This window comes from Copadichromis virginalis, linkage group LG22 (assembly GCF_057382275.1).
Source record: "Copadichromis virginalis isolate Kocher_CV1m ecotype Utaka linkage group LG22, C_Virginalis_male_GT1.1, whole genome shotgun sequence".
Classification (NCBI taxonomy): Eukaryota; Metazoa; Chordata; class Actinopteri; order Cichliformes; family Cichlidae; genus Copadichromis; species Copadichromis virginalis.
Genome location: NC_140638.1, coordinates 6,233,600 through 6,250,549, shown reverse-complemented (window position 1 = coordinate 6,250,549; position 16,950 = coordinate 6,233,600). Strand labels below are relative to the sequence as shown.

Genomic DNA, 16,950 nt, shown 5'->3' with positions numbered 1-16,950 from the left:
AGAGGCAGCTGTGCAGCGTAAAGACACAGAATAACTCCAGCTTTGTGTCTTTTTTTCATTCTAGCAGAAGTACGGGACAAATTGTGTTCCTTTTCACCTCAATACCTTTTTCTTCTGTTTGTCTGCCCACAGCCCGATGGCCAGTCCAGCTGTGCTCTCAACTCAGCCACCATCATGCCCCTCCAGCTCATCAGCTGGGAACGTACACCTGGACCAAACCAAACCGTGAAATAATGAGGGCGGGGCCAGAGGCTGACTGGAATTATTCTGTGTTGCCAAAAACAAAACAAAACTAATGCTAGGAAACAAACACGTTTATAAGTACTTTGTGAAGCATTTTTTATGGTTTCTTTTCTTTTTTTTTTTACGTACTAATAGAAAGTTTTCATCATTTTCCCCCTTACAGGCGGCCCTCGCCACACATATTGATTTAAAATTAATACCAATCAATCCACTGAGAAACTTAACGAGGTTTTATCCACTGGAGGGAGCCCAAACCACCACGATTCAGTGAAGCTCGGCGAAATCATATTTGATATGTATTCCTCATCAGTTGCACAAAAACAAATTTTAAAATTTGTTCTGTGCCTTTAAAGACGCTGTAACCTCACAGACCCCAGAGGCAATCTGTACCAAACAGCTAACCCCAGATTAAAAATACATAAATAAATTATACATTGTATACCCAACATAACTACACCTGTCATAACATAAAAAATAATAAAGATAAGATGAACCAAACTTTAACCCTTCCCTTCATCATTCATGGTTCATATGAAGATATTTTACTTTCAGTTTCGTTGATAACCCTAAAGGCTGCGTTTACCCCAGATTTAAGTGACGTTTACTCTCAGAGTAAATTCTTATTGGCTCAGATGGAGCCCAGTGGTGACGTACCTCCTAGTTCTCCTCCTTTTCTCCTATTTTAGCTTTAGCTTTTTCTGGACAACTGAAACATAAAGTCTGTTAAAGGTTTCCGTGTTTATGGTCACAATGAAGGTCATCATCTTCTTTCTTATCCTGGGGATACAGGGAGCAGCGGCAGGTCAGTTTGACTGACGATTTCTGTCGAAAACTGTTTGACGAGTCCCGTCTTTAAATCGTTCATGACGCATTTTTAAACGTTGTTACTCTTCTGTCTCTCCAAGCACTCTAACAAATAAAACATCAGGGAGGAGGCCTGATGCTAATCTGGTGACAATAATCAAAACTGTTATTTTAAAAACGGAATACCATTTTAATTTTCACAAGGAATTAAAACATTTTCACACAACAGCTCACCATTAAAGTTCACTAAAGTTCATTTGACACAAAGTATCTGTAAAAAACTTAGATGTTTAATTATTTGTTCAGCATAAGCTGTATATAAAGAGCCACATGTCATTAAATGGAGTTTATTGTGAATACTTTATGTTTTTTTCTGATGTTATTGCTTCATTAACAGCGCAATGAGGTGACTTTTGTTGTCCATCCATCCATTCGCTCCCGCTTCTCCTTTTCAGGGTCGCGGGGGGCGCTGGAGCCTATCCCAGCTGTCATAGGGCGAGAGGCGGGGTACACCCTGGAGAGGTCGCCAGTCTGTCGCAGGGCTAACACACAGGGACAGACAACCATTCACACTCACATTCACACCTAGTGACAATTTGGATTATCCAATTAACCTATCCCCACAAGCGGGGACTTTTGTTGTTAGGTGTATAAATAAAATTGAATGGAATTCAAGTGAACTGAATTGAGATACAAATTAAATAATTATTTCTTTATAATTGAATACAGTTTATGTATTTAAAGTGCCAATACACTTTACATACCAGCATGAGCTAATGTTGGTATCACTGCTGAATGATCAATAAGAAGCTGGAAGTGAGAAATGCCAGAAAAGTTTTGCAATTTAAAGACACTCAACCTCAACCAGTGAGCGCTAATGAGAAGTTTTAAACTCACTATGTGCCTTGGTCACTAACACTAACAGATAAAACCATGTACTTTTGATAACTGAAAACTCACCTGCAAACTTAATGAATGAATAAAAGATAAAATCCAAAATGCTTAAGATAATATTCTCAGAATATCAGTTACTTAACATTAGCTTTTTATTGATAATGTCAATCAAAGATATTGGAATTAAAGCTTTCTGTAACAATTTTAAGCTTTAACAAAATCCATGAGAAATAAAATAAACAAAGAAAAGCATCGATATTGATATTTAGAAAACCCAACACTGAAATTCTGAAAAAACAACAACAAAAAAACAAAGTCTGGACAGTCACATCAAAAGAATTAAATCAGTTCCTATAATTTGTGATATAAAAAATGGAAATAGAAAAGAGAACAACTCACTTTAGAAGTCATGCTGCTTTATTCAGAAGAAAGAAGAAACTTAATCGAGTTTATGGTTAATTCAGCAGCTAACAAAAGCAAAACAGATTAGAAGTAATGTGTACTTTCTTTAACAGTGAAAATGAAAATATAGTCAAATTAAAGTTACAATGAGTTCAAATCATTCACCCAGGGCAGCGGGGGACGCTGGAGCCTATCCCAGCTGTCATAGGGGGAGAGGCGGGGTATTCATAAATCTATTTTGTGTTTATTGAAGGGACAGCAGGATTATTACAGGATGTCTTTAACGTGCTGCAGTTTTTCTTATTGTGTTATTTTAAAAAAATCAAAAAAATCTGTGTTCCTGAGATCTCACAACATTAACTGTTTCTTACAGTGACCCACTCTCTGAAGTATTTCTACACTGCGTCCTCTCAAGTCCCAAACTTCCCAGAGTTTGTGACTGTTGGGATGGTTGATGATGTTCAGATTAATTATTATGACAGTGACACGGAGAGAGAGGTGCCCAAACAGGACTGGGTGAACGGTGCAGTAGACCCACAATTCTGGGAGAGGAACACTGATATCTCCAGGGGTTCCCAGCAGACGTTCAAAGCCAACATTGAGATTGTAAAGCAGCGCTTCAACCAAACTGGAGGTTTGTTCATGTTTCATTTTTTTAATGATACACGTGCTCTTAATGTTTTCAGTGTGTTTTGTTTTCAGTAGTAAACAGGTTTGTATACAAATGAAAATGTTTCATTCAGATTACAGATTACAATTATTAACATAATAATTCATAATGAATGTAGAACTACAGTCTGGAAAGCTTTAATTTAATTCAACCAGCTTTAAGGATCATGTTTGTATAAACTGATATAATTTGTCAGTTAACTGGTTAGTTGATCAAAATAATTAAGATAGATTTGCAATATTTGCAGTTTTCTGTTCATATTTAGGATTTTTTTTGTCTCTGAAACCTTGATGATTGTTTTTGATACAATTTCTCAATAATTGATTAATAAGAAAATAATCTCCAGAAAATCTGCAGGATCAGAATAATCAGTCTGAGGTTTGAATATTTTACAATTATTGTGAACTAGTATTTGACTTTTATTAAAAACAATCCTGGACTGAAACTCTCCTTCAGTGGAAGCTTCTAGAAAAACCTCCGGACAGTTTGGTGTGTAGTTTCTCACAGTTAGAGGATTTTGTTAGAAGGATAACTGGTTGCAGTTTCAGAGGATGGAAACTTAATACCCAGGATCAGGATAAGTGAACCATGTACAAAGGTTAACAAACAAAGTTCAAAGAGGGAGGCACGAAGGACAAACTGCATGTTTATTCCTAAGCAGCAGCCACTAAGTGAACAATTTCCAGCCTTTTGCAGCGACAGGTGAGTACAATCAACCAGTCATTGCTTCTTGGAGCATCACAGGATCCCAGGCAGCCAATTGTCTTTGAGGGTTGACACACTGCAATCTGCATACAGGAGGGCTGGCACGAGTCTCCAGCTAGCCAGTCAGTGAGTACTGACACTCTTGGATTTGCTTGAAGAGAAAAGGGTCCCTCAGTCGCTCCGAGGCACAGGCACATGTGTGTTGGTCTTTATGGAGGCTGTTTTTCTTTGATAAAGAGAGTATGTAGAAATGTTTCCCCAGTGTCTATCTCCCTAAGATGCTCACACTGTTCAGTGATGATTATCTGTAAGTGGCTTCCATTGAGCCAAAAACAACAGATGTTAATATCCTCTCTTAATAAATGACCGTGGATCAGTGTTTTCTTGTAAAGATATTGTCAATTCTTAATGTATGCTGTGTTCTACAGTTGTTCCTAATGTAAAGTCTTTTTTTCTGTCAGGTGTTCACATTGTGCAGCAGATGTATGGCTGTGAATGGGATGATGAAACAGGTGAAGTGAACGGATATGAGCAGTTTGGTTATGATGGAGAGGACTTTATAAGCTTTGACCTGAAGACAGAGACGTGGGTCGCTCCTGTACAACAGGCTGTCATCACCAAACATAAGTGGGACAGTAACAGAGCTTTCATCGCACAGAGGAAGAACTACCTCACCCAGATTTGTCCTGAGTGGCTGAAGAAGTATCTGTACTATGGGAGGAGCTCTCTGATGAAAACAGGTGAAATCATATAACATGCTGTTTTTTGTCCAGAACAATCTTAATATTTTTCTTTTTCTGACCATTAAAACATAAAAGCATTGACACCCTCGCCCCATCAAAAAAACATCACAGTTAAATTTTCTCTTTCTCTCATTTCCATTCACACATTGACATTTTCTCTTTCTACCTTTCTCCTGATTTCTCTGTCATTCTTACCTATTAATTACAATTGGGGTTTTTTTTATTTATCATATTTTCCTTTTGCCCCAATTTTCTCTGGCCCAGTTTATCCACCATCTACACTCTGACATTTATAACCAGTCTCTCCCAGCCTCCATTCTTTGTCATTACATATGCTCATAGGCTTTTTAAAAGGCTTAACTAAGGCATTGAAATTACATTACATCCCACAGGAATTACATTAGTATGCACATAATAGTAATATAGCATATATATATCTTTCTCTTCTCTCCTTAGTTCTTCCCTCAGTGTCTCTCCTCCAGAAGACTCCGTCCTCTCCAGTCACCTGCCACTCTACAGGTTTCTATCCTGACAGAGCCGAGATGGTCTGGAGGAAAGATGGAGTGGAGGTTCATGAGGGTGTGGAGAAAGGAGAGATCCTCACCAACAATGACGGGACCTTCCAGATGAGTGTTGATCTGGATCTTTCATCAGTCACACCTGAAGACTGGGAGAGGTACAACTGTGTGTTTCAGCTCTCTGGTGTGAACGAGGACATCGTCACCAAACTGGACAAAGCAGTGATCAGAACCAACAAGGGTAAAAGTGATGAAGGTAGGAAACATGCATTTAGTTTACTGTAAAAATGGTGCAGTTCACGTGGTTTTATTTGAGTTTGATGAAAAGTTTAATTGTATACAGATTTATTAAATTTATTAAATTTTTCATACTGATACTGATTTGTTAATTTCTTAATAAATATTAACATTTAAAGTTTTGAGCGCTCTGATTCAAATTATTGCCCACTTTGCTGTCTTTTCACTGTTTATTTAAATTTGCGAGTATCTTTTTTCCCCGTATTTTTATTTAATTGCCAAACTGAAGTTTGTCTCTTTTAACGTGTTTCATTTGTTCAGGTTATGGTTTATTTGTTGTTGTGTCATCTACAGGAAATTTCCTCGCCAGGATCTTTGCGACCATGAAACAATGGTTCTCGCAGTGATTGCTGTAATTGGTTTCATTGACTACAAATAGAGAACAGGTGAGAGACAAAAACAGAAATCCCTTTTACTCGATGGTTTATCCAAAACAGAATAAGCTCCACAAGGGCCAGAGTCACCGTTCCATAAGAATAGGAGCTGTGTGACAATGTGAGAAAAGATACGATATATAACATTTTATAAATGTAACTGAAATTATTTTTTCTTTGTAATTGAGAAAAACGTCCCCCATCTCATAAGTAAAACTTGTTTCTATTCTGTTTTCTCTGATCCCTTATGCCCTGCGTAGAATAAAATGTTTTCTGTATTTTATGTTAAATAACTTTTTCAGGATCATTCTTGAGAAAATGTCAGATCAGAGCAGGACGTGGACTAACAGTGTGTTTGTGACGTGACTTTCTGAGTCTCTAGAGCAAATGATTCCTAAAGCCTAAATGACAAACAGCCCTGCAAACAGTGAGATTACTACATTTACTATTTTACTTCTTTTTTGTGCTTCAAAATCACAAGATCATTGCTTGATTGAACTGGGAATGTTAATATATCTTATTTTGTCTTTTTAGGTTTATGGACAAATTTTGGACTGAAACAAAAAAGCATCAACAAGCCTCATTTGCCCCCATAAACTGTGACCTCATCAGCTGTTCATCATTCACATCATAAAATGAAGTGTTAAGATCTAGTTATGTTGTGGATTTTTTTATGACATATATACCTGTATACACTGGACATATACTCACATATATACTATGTAATCACATATATTCGTATACACCATACACACCTATACTGTAGTGTTTTATATATTGGAATCACTGTGTTAAGCATTTAACCTACATGCTCGAAATCACAAGACCCATAAATTGAGGTCAAATATTATCTACATCTAATAAAGTTTGTGCCACTTGTTGTATGAGCACATGCTGATGAATACTGTTTGAAATGTAATAATTGGGATCAATAAGTAACCTCTGATAGTGTTATGGCCAACCCCATCCAAACATAGGGTTAATTCAACTTGGCACTGCTGAGGAGGCACCTGAGACTCGACTCTTTTCTCCCAAAGTTGTGAAAAACCTTTCTTTATCAAATATAGTGGCCCACCTCAAACCAGAGTTTGCCAAGGTTGTCAGGATGATTAACTGTTATCTGTGAGATTTGTAGACTTTTGGACTCACTCTGGCCATAAAACTGACAAAGGGACCCAATTAAAAATGATGGATGCTGGGAATAGGGCTCGGAAAAGTTACGGAGTAGCCCAGAAGGTTAAGTGACACAAGTGTCGGAGATTAAAAAAGCTACAAAGTACAAGTGGGTTTGACAACCGCTTGGGGGGAAAGGATTGACAAACACATTACATCAATAATTGGGGTAATATTGATATTTATAGTGTTAAAAAGGTATTTATTCGTTTCAAATTAATATGGTCCAAGTAAAAAACAAGGAAGGAAAGTTACCAAACAGCAGGAAGAGGGATCACTGATCCCATATAAAGGAAGGTTGGATATGCCCCGGGCAGCTTTTTTTCCTGGCTGTCATTTTATGTGTCTCTGCTGTTTATGCTTAAAGGCTCTACACCCTTCGCTTTGCGGGCTTGCTATATGCTGTTGTGCGGTATTGTACTGTTTTGCTGTGCATATAACACTGTTTAATAAACTCAGTTTTAAGAATTCTACTCTTTTCCAGAGGATCTAAATTGATGAAATGGTGCAAGTTAAGGTGGTTTTGTTTCATGGCTGCCATCAAAGATGAGTTTTGACCTGCTTGATTTTGTTAATCAACCTACTGTTAAAAAGATTGAATTGTGCCATGAAGTGTTGCTGCTCACTATAAACTTTTGGTACCAAAATATGGTGTAAAAAGGGACATTAAGCAGGCATTGCTGGAGGGGTTAATTGAGTTGGGTATCTTAATTAGTCCTTCTATGATTGAGGTCCCCTTTCAAGACTCTTTAGCTCCCCCTGGAACCTCTGCTTATACTGTTTTTTCAGATAGAACGGAAAAACAAGCTATAATTGCTACACCTCCGGGTGCCCAAGTCAAGCCAGATGCAGCTCCACAAACCCTGTCTCGCTTTAAGCCTTTCTCTCCAGAACCCCAGAAATCTAGCAGTGATGCAAAGCTTAAGGTTCACTTACTTCATTTACAGATAGAGGCCCAGGAGAAGGTGCAAAAAGCAGATTATGATTTCCGGCTACAGATCCGTAGGCTTGAGATAGAAGCTGAAAAGGAAATAAGGTTAAAGCAGCTTCAAGTAGAAGCATTGAAGATATCCTCAGGGCAGAAGACGCATGCCACTTGAAGAAACCCCAAAAGTCTGACAAAAGTTTTGAAGTGAGCAAGAACATTGCATTAGTACCTACCTTTTTTGAGTCTGAAGTAGATTCATATTTTAATGCTTTTGAAAAGATGGCTACTGCTATGAACTGGCCAATAGACATGAAGTATTTTAGTTCAGTGTAAACTAGTGGGCAAAGCTCAGGAGGTGGTAGCTTTACTTTCCTTAGAGCAGAGTATGAAATGTGAAGTGTTGAAAGAAACAATTGTACGTTCCTATGAACTGGTACCTGAGGCCTACAGGCAGAAATTTAGGAATCACAAGAGGTCTAGCAGCCAAACATACATTGAGTTTGCACATGAAAAGAGGATCTTTTTGATAAATGGTGTGCTGTTAAAGGAGTTGGTGATGATTATGAATCACTGCACGAGTTAATGCTATTGGAGGATTTAAAAAATTACCTGAGAGAGTCATAATGTTCTTAAATGAACAGAAGGTGACGTCAATGTCAAACAACACGTAGGAATGTTTTTTGGGTTTTTTTTACCCCTAAAGCTCATCCAGACAAACCCACAGCCTTGCACCCTGCACGGTTTGAGTCTGGTCGCTCCGCTGCTAGGCCAGTGAGACTACATTGACCTCCCCGTGAGCTCACCTCCGCATGAGGGTCATCTCATTGCAGAGTGTCTGGCATAAAAGCGCAAACAGCAACTCTCCTCACAAACAAAAGTGTGGGACTGATTAAAGCTACAGAGAATGGAATGACATTGCAGCCTGACTATCACCACCCTGATCCCTGTTTCAAACCCTTCATCCTTGAGTGAGTAGTTTCACTGACTGGGAATCCGAAAGGTCAGCAGCCAGTAAAAATACTGAGACACGGGGGCCTCTCAGTCCATCATTAGAGAAGAGATCTTACCATTTTCAGAGGAGTCATTCTGCCAATCTAGTGTCATTGTCCAGGGAGTAGAACACAGATTCATATCTGCCTCTTTGCACACGGTTCACATCCAGTCTTCCTTAGTTAGTGGGATTGTTAAAGTTGCTGTTCATTCTGCATTGCCTATCAAAGGTATTGACTTGCTGGAGGCAAAGTCATGCCCATTCCTGAAGTGTTAGACAGACCGGAGCTGAATCTGGAGTCTACCTCAGCATGACCAGCCTGATATTCTTCCAGCTTGTGTAGTTACAAGGGCTCCATCAAAGTAATGTCCTGACTTGGCTGATTCCTTTGAGGTCAGATCTCTCCAGTGATGCTGTCACATTTAAGTCTGGATCTAAGGGTCAGGCAAAAATTCCACCTGCTGATAAAGCACAACCAGCCCTGCATTTGCCAGTCTCCCGAGAAGAATTAATTACAGCACAGAAAAATGACGTAACCCTGTCAAAGTGTCACTCTTCTGTCCTCAGTCAGCAGGATGCCAAGAAGAAAAAGCTGGCTTACTTTTCAGATGAAGGTCCACTGATGCACAGATGGACGGCTGAGGTCTCAGAAGATTCAGACTGGTCTGCAGTTTATCAGGTGGTTGTGCCTACTGTCTATTGTACCCAGGTACTGTCCTTAGCACATTTTTTTTTGTTTTCAAGAAAATAATAGTGATGATTTTCTTTGTGCTTTTAAGTGGGGAAAAAGCACATTTTCTCATTTGTTTTTTGCAGCTGTCTTTAACAAGATGGAGTATTTGGTCAAATGGTATAGATTCTTTTATACTATTATTACCTAGTGTTTTTCTTTTCTTTTTCTTTTTTTAAACTTTGCCTTCTTTTACTATACGCTAGAAGTAGAATATCAAATATTCAAATAATATTCAAAACCACAGTTACATTCCATGTCTACCCATTATTTCACACTGGACGAATCCAGTCTCAGTGCAATGTCTTTTGTCCTCTGAAGAAGAAAAAAAAAACTTTTGCACTGAAATCTGCCTGACAATTGATGATGGGGAAGTTGTCAGGCTAATGTTGTCTAAGGAGCTTGGAAAGAAAAGCGTCTGGACTTCTTTAAGTTGCTTGAAGACATTTCACCTCTCATCCGAGAAACTTCTTTAGTTCTAAGATCAAATAGAGGAGAGTCTCAGATTTTAAGCATGGGGGGCAGTGAACCTGCTAGTTTTTGTTTTTTCTGAAATTTTTGTTTCTGTTTGCCAAGTAAAATACCATAAGCATCTAAAAATAATACTTTTCTTGCTCTGTTTACCAGCAATTTGGAAATACTAAAACTTTTTTTAAGGGGGGGGGGGGGGGGGTAATTCTGTTCTCATCCGTACTCACATCACAGTTAAATACAAGGTGACACCAAATCTAGTTACCAATACATTTCAAATAGTTGTCAACTGTTGCATGTAACTTTAAAGAATAAAATCTGCCATTCTTGCAAGTAGTGATCAAACTCTGAGATCCACAGCCAGTAAAAAGTGCACTCCTGTCTTCAGCACACATGAAACAACACGATCAGAATAAATAATATTTGTTTCTTACTGATAGCTCCAGGACAACATACCGTGCCCAAACTTGACACAGAGATAGAGGACTGTGAGAAACAAGCTACTAAAAAGTGTAATGGATTTAATGAATAGGCTTAAACTAAAAGTCAGTTGTCTTTTTCAGGTATCAAGGGAGCAAGACAGCAGGGAGTCACAAGAGATGTCTTTTTGCAGATAAGAATAGTTATCTGATGGACATCATCCCCTGGGCCCCTACCAGAAAATGCAAGTCAAAGTTAAGACCACATAAATATAGGCAAAGTTAGGAACTGAATAGGATTTACACCTCTTCTGGTGTCACGCAGTCACCCATCCTCATCTTCTTCTTGAGTAGAGTGAGGGCTAAAAGTGAGATTTGGCAGGTGGGGGAACCTTTAGATTGGTTGTTGTGGCTCAGTGTGAGGAAATGAATCAAAACTCAGAATAATTTCTCTTTTGAGCTCTAGTAGATTTTCTCCGTGTACAGGCTGTGATCAACTGACCTTTGCTGTTGCTCTGAGGTTTACTGCTTTGTATGAATTTAGCCATCTTGGCTGATTTCTATTTGTTACTCGTAGCTGGTATAAAGGTTGAATTCAGTGAATGAATCTGAGTATCATCGGTCTAAATTCAAATTAATCTCTGCTTAACATGATGTAACATACAGTGGCTTGCAAAAGTATTCGGCCCCCTTGAACTTTTCCACATTTTGTCACATTACAGCCACAAACACGAATCAATTTTATTGGAATTCCACGTGAAAGACCAACACGAAGTGGTGTACACGTGAGAAGTGGAACGAGAATCATACATGATTCCAAACATTTTTTACAAATAAATAACTGAAAAGTGGGGTGTGCGTAATTATTCAGCCCCCTGAGTCAATACTTTGTAGAACCACCTTTTGCTGCAATTACAGCTGCCAGTCTTTTAGGGTCTGTCTCTACCAGCTTTGCACGTCTACAGACTGAAATCTTTGCCCATTCTTCTTTGCAAAACAGCTCCAGCTCAGTCAGATTAGATGGACAGCGTTTGTCAACAGCAGTTTTCAGATCTCACCACAGATTCTCGATTGGATTTAGATCTGGACTTTGACTGGGCCATTCTAACACATGGATATGTTTTGTTTTAAACCGTTCCATTGTTGCCCTGGCTTTATGTTTAGGGTCGTTGTCCTGCTGGAAGGTGAACCTCCGCCCCAGTCTCAAGTCTTTGGCAGACTCCAAGAGGTTTTCTTCCAAGATTGCTCTGTATTTGGCTCCATCCATCTTCCCATCAACTCTGACCAGCTTCCCTGTCCCTGCTGAAGAGAAGCACCCCCAGAGCATGATGCTGCCACCACCATATTTGACAGTGGGGATGGTGTGTTCAGAGTGATGTGCAGTGTTAGTTTTCCACCACACATAGCGTTTTGCATTTTGGTCTCATCTGACCAGAGCAGCTTCTTCCACATGTTTGCTGTGTCCCCACATGGCTTGTGGCAAACTGCAAACGGGACTTCTTATGGTTTTCTGTTAACAATGGCTTTCTTCTTGCCACTCTTCCATAAAGGCCAACTTTGTGCAGTGCACGACTAATAGTTGTCCTATGGACAGATTCCCCCACCTGAGCTGTAGATCTCTGCAGCTCGTCCAGAGTCACCATGGGCCTCTTGGCTGCATTTCTTATCAGCGCTCTCCTTGTTCGGCCTGTGAGTTTAGGTGGACGGCCTTGTCTTGGTAGGTTTACAGTAGTGATGGGACGTTCTGTATCGAGGCTTCGGAGCGTGTGTCGAGTAATGGAGGGGGCGTTTCCGCGAAGCGCGTATCGAGGCTTGCTTCATTTATGGGAGGAGCTGAAAATGATGACGTCCGAAGCCTCGCTGCCCGGCTGTACCACGTGACTGGTTCATGAAGTGGTTCGAACTTTGCCGCGAGATATGACAGCGATATAAACCCCTCAGACTTCATTCAAAAATGTGGGTGTTTGATGGAGAGTTGCGGTTAGTGAGAGTTTGGAGACCGTTTGGAGGTTTATGAGAGTGAGGAGAGAAAGTCAGGAGAGAAAGTCAGGAGAGAATGGAGCCAGCTAAGAAGAGGAGGATGTCCTCCCCTGTGTGGGAACATTTTGATCTTATTCCTCCCAACAAGGTATGTAAATTTCTACAGAAGATGTATTTTCATGATACTGATGGTGCAATACAATTTATGTTGAGCTGTCTTGACTTTTGTACAAGGTGAAGTGTTTTCTATGTGCCAGGGAGCTGGGATATAACAACAACACCTCATCCATGCTTAGGCACTACAGAGCTTTGCATGAGAATAAGGGGGACACCGATTGTGGAGCAAGACCAGGTGAGCCATCAAATGCCATGATAATATAGCATGCAGTAATGTTACTAAATGATATAACAATATTATACAACTGTTATAAGTTACGTATGTGATATTTATATTTGTGCTTTATCTTTATTGTCTTTCCTCAGGAGAATAATCTCAAATAGATGAAGACCTGGTTAGCATGGTGATTGAGGACTCCCAGCCATTTAGCATTGTGGAGGACAAAGGATTCAAAAGATTTGTTAAATCATTAAATCCTAGCTATGTTCTCCCCACTAAAAAGGTCATAAAAGCAGTGAAAATTTAGTTTTTACAGAATAAAATGTGAACAGGCAGGACTGAGGCTCAAAGCCTCAGTGTGTAGCTGTCCATACCTCAACGTTACAAAAGCACAACCACTGTCCACACCCCAACCACACCTCACCTCACAGTAAATGATCATTTCCATTTCAAGCATTTCCAAATAATCATTTCCCATACTGCCACTATAAATATACACAGTATACTGCCATCACTACAATATACGTTTTACACACTCCTTTTGTTGTTGACATTTACAGGCTGTGTGCAAAATGCCACACTCTTCAAATTCATGCCAGCTATTATTTTTACGTCCAGTAGGTGTCCTGCTAGAGCAAATGAAGCTTCATGAAGCTTCGCGTTGGGGTGAACCAATTGGATGAAAAGCTTCAGTGCTTCATGGGGCTTCATCTGCCCATCACTAGTTTACAGTTGTGCCATACTCCTTCCATTTCAGAATGATCGCTTGAACAGAGCTCCGTGGGATGTTCAAGGCTTGGGAAATCTTTTTGTAGCCTAAGCCTGCTTTAAATTTCTCAGTAACTTTATCCCTGACCTGTCTGGTGTGTTCTTTGGACTTCATGGTGTTGTTGCTCCCAATAATCTCTTAGACAACCTCTGAGGCCATCACAGAGCAGCTGTATTTGTACTGACATTAGATTACGCACAGGTGCACTCTATTTAGTCATTAGCACTCATCAGGCAATGTCTATAGGCAACTGACTGCATTCAGACCAAAGGGGGCTGAATAATTACGCACACCCCACTGCAGTTATTTATTTGTTAAAAATGTTTGGAATCACGTATGATTTTCGTTCCACTTCTCACGTGTACACCACTTTGTGTTGGTCTTTCACGTGGAATTCCAATAAAATTGATTCGTGTTTGTGGCTGTAATGTGACAAAATGTGGAAAAGTTCAAGGGGGCCGAATACTTTTGCAAGCCACTGTAAATGCTGCTTACAAATCAGTAATCTCTTACAACTTCATTTATAATAAATATATATCTTTTACTTTCATTAGTGCTTCGTGACTTTTATTTAAGTGTGATTTTGACTGCAGGACTTTTAGCTATAAAGCATAAAAGTGTCTTGTTTTAATACTCTGTCATAAAGCAGGATACTAGTTAGTGAAACACTTATGTTGCACTTCTTTTATATTAATTTCATCCTATATACCAAAGATGTGCATTTTAGGTTACTGGTAATTTAATGAAGCATAGGTGTGGATGTGACAGTGTATGGTTTGCCCTCTCTCTACTGGACTTGAGACCTGTTAGGGTGTATCTTATCTCTCACTAGGTCTCTCACTAGGTTGCCAGTTGAATTTGTGGGTGGATGAATAATTGTATCCGGATTGCTCAGGAAAGTCAAGGTTAATTGCATAGGAGTGTAAACATTAGCAATTTTAAATGCTTTTTAAATGGCATTATTAAGAATGTAATTAAGTATAAATAACTTTAGAAAATATGTGATAACAATTGTGTTGCAAATATACATGAATTTGATTAAACAACCTAGAGTGGCATAGTGGTTAAAGGTATAGGGCCACAGACTAGACACCTCTACCTCTTTGTTTCTGGGGTCATTCTGGCCTGATAAGTTTCACTTTCCAAAAAAACGTCTGTTCTTTCATTTTACCTGGTTACTGGTAAGGCGCACCAAGCTTTGAATTCCTATTGGTCAGAGAGGAACTACTGCGCATGCGGACTCAGCGGCAGTTTCATTTCTACTATGGCGAAGTCAAAACAGTAAACGGAGGTATTCATTTTTTTTCTTCTTAGTTCGGTGGTGAATTAAAAAATGAGGAGTTTTATTGTACTACTTCTTTACTGGACAGTGTCCGTGTCTGCAGGTAAGCTTAATACAAAATGTCTGAAACTTTTCTTTAGAGACGAACTAATGTTGACATTGTTTCCACAGAATAGAAGTCAGAGTGACGATGGGAAGTATAGATGAGATAAAGAAGGTTTAAATTTGAACTGATCCGTCGCTCTGTCTTTAATGTTGTGTTTAATATATGGTTATAAACAAACTGCCACACTACTTCGTCACTGCTTTTTGAGACATCACTGGTGTTAGTTTGACTGGTTTTCATATTAATTGGCGATGTTTGTCAAAGTGTCAACCCCTAATAAGAAACTTTTCCTAGTCGCATATTCGTCATATTTCTGAAAATCTTAGAAGCAAAAATATAAGTTTTAATTAATTTATTAGTTAATTAGTTTTATTAATAAATGGATTTCTGTCAAGATTTCATGATATCGTACATATAGGGTATACAGCAGTCATAGTCATTTCTATCCCTTTTATGCACGAATTATGACAACCTCAAACAAGATTTGTTTTCTTAAGTATTTTTATTCATCTTTAGAATAGAATAGAATAGCTTTTTTATTGTCACTGGTACAAGAACAATGAAACGCAGTTTGGCATCTCTCCATGTGTGTGAAGTACACAATAGCGAAACTATTTACACAATAACAGACAAATTTACATTTACACATGAAAGATATGTACAAGTTATACATACACCTGCAAAACATACACACACCGACATACATATATGCATACATACATACATATATGAATACATACATATATGCATCCGTACATACATACACACAGAGATTTCCACATACACGCTTACATCTATATACATACACATACATGCCATCTAACTAGCAGGTGCATTGAGAGGTGCAGTGTGGTCAGCGATATTGCACGTTGAGTGTGTGTGTGTATGTGTGTGTGTGTGTGTGGTGGGGGGGGGTGATATTGCACATTGGAGTGAGTGTCCAGGGTGTGAGGGGTCTTTAATGATGATGCTGGCTTTCTGCTGAAGTCTGTCAGTATAGATGTCTCTGAAGGGGGTTAGTGAAGTGCCGCTTGCCCGCTCTGCTGCCCTCACCACCCGCTGCAGTTTTCTCTTGTCCTCCGTGGTGCAGCAGTTATATATTTTTTAATGTTAACATGCTAAATATGACATTAACTCACATCACTGAATATAATACTGACAGTCTTGTAAGAAATTAATCTATATAACAGCAATGTCATCTAATTCAAAGTCTCATCATTGTTACAGTGAAACATTCCTTGAAGTTTTTATTCACTCAAACATCTGGAGTCCAGAACATCCCTGAGTTTGTGGTGGTTGGACTTTTTGATGAAGTCCAAGGAGGTTACTATGATAGCAAGACAGGAAGACCAGAACCCAAAACAGAATGGATAAAAAAACTCATGAAGGATGATCCTCAGCACCTGGAGTGGTACACCTATCGATCTTTGGATTTCCAACACTCATTCAAACATTACATTGAGACTTTGAGGAAACGTTTCAACCAAACTGAAGGTATGAATTTGTTTCATTTGTTGCAGCAGAATTTATTTTCATCGTGGTTTGGTTTTTTAGAGTAGGTTAGATATAGAATGTAAAATATGATAATGTGATGAGCTACTTTACTGACAACTGAAAAGAAAAGAAGAAAATAAAAGAAGAACAGTGAAAGAAGCAGGGAAAAAATTTGAGCCTTCCACATAAGTTAATAGACTGTTTTTTGTGTGTGCTAGTAACAGTATGCTCCTCTGTTTTTGTGTCTGTAATGCTGACATCTGGTTTCCTGTTGTTATTGTGTATTTTTTTCAGGTGTTCATATTTTGCAAAAGTTGGATGGCTGTGAATGGGATGATGAGACTGGAGAGGTTAATGGGTTCAATCGATATGGTTATGATGGAGAAGATTTTCTAACATTGGACCTGCAGAAACTGACATGGATTGCTCTAAAACAACAGGCTTTCCTCACCAAACTGAGATGGGATGATGAAAAAGAACGATTAGAATACAACAAAATCTTTTACATCCATGAATGCCCTGAGCTTTTGAAGAAGTATGTGCAGTATGGGAGGAGCTTTTTGCAGACAGCAGGTAGAATTAAAGAATCTGGTGTAAAAAAAATAAAAAAATTAAATGAC

At 38.9% G+C, this 16,950-nt stretch overlaps 1 protein-coding gene across 2 annotated transcripts; it reads left to right on the top strand.

Annotated features, from left to right (window-relative positions):
* Positions 1-922: 922 nt before the first annotated feature.
* On the top strand, positions 923-7,024 carry LOC146682556 (major histocompatibility complex class I-related protein 1-like). Of its 2 annotated transcripts, XR_014917524.1 has the most exons (7): positions 923-1,045; positions 2,717-2,977; positions 4,180-4,458; positions 4,918-5,235; positions 5,571-5,662; positions 5,953-6,077; positions 6,185-7,024. XR_014917524.1 is itself a non-coding variant. In XM_085446246.1 (6 exons), exons 1-5 carry the CDS (start codon positions 985-987, stop codon positions 5,621-5,623), a joined length of 972 nt encoding a protein of 323 aa, XP_085302372.1. In that variant the 5' UTR covers positions 923-984; the 3' UTR covers positions 5,624-5,662; positions 6,185-7,024. The 2 variants fall into 2 exon arrangements, 1 of the variants encoding a protein (XP_085302372.1); XM_085446246.1 differs by lacking the exon at positions 5,953-6,077.
* The last annotated feature ends 9,926 nt before the right edge of the window (positions 7,025-16,950 follow it).

Bases quoted from the DNA above. Each gene is read 5' to 3' on its own strand.
- LOC146682556 (XM_085446246.1), top strand. From the start codon at position 985: ATGGTCACAATGAAGGTCATCATCTTCTTTCTTATCCTGGGGATACAG. The intron at 2,978-4,179 runs GTTTGTTCATGT...TTTTTCTGTCAG, and splicing joins GCGCTTCAACCAAACTGGAG to GTGTTCACATTGTGCAGCAG. The intron at 4,459-4,917 runs GTGAAATCATAT...TTCTCTCCTTAG, and splicing joins GAGCTCTCTGATGAAAACAG to TTCTTCCCTCAGTGTCTCTC.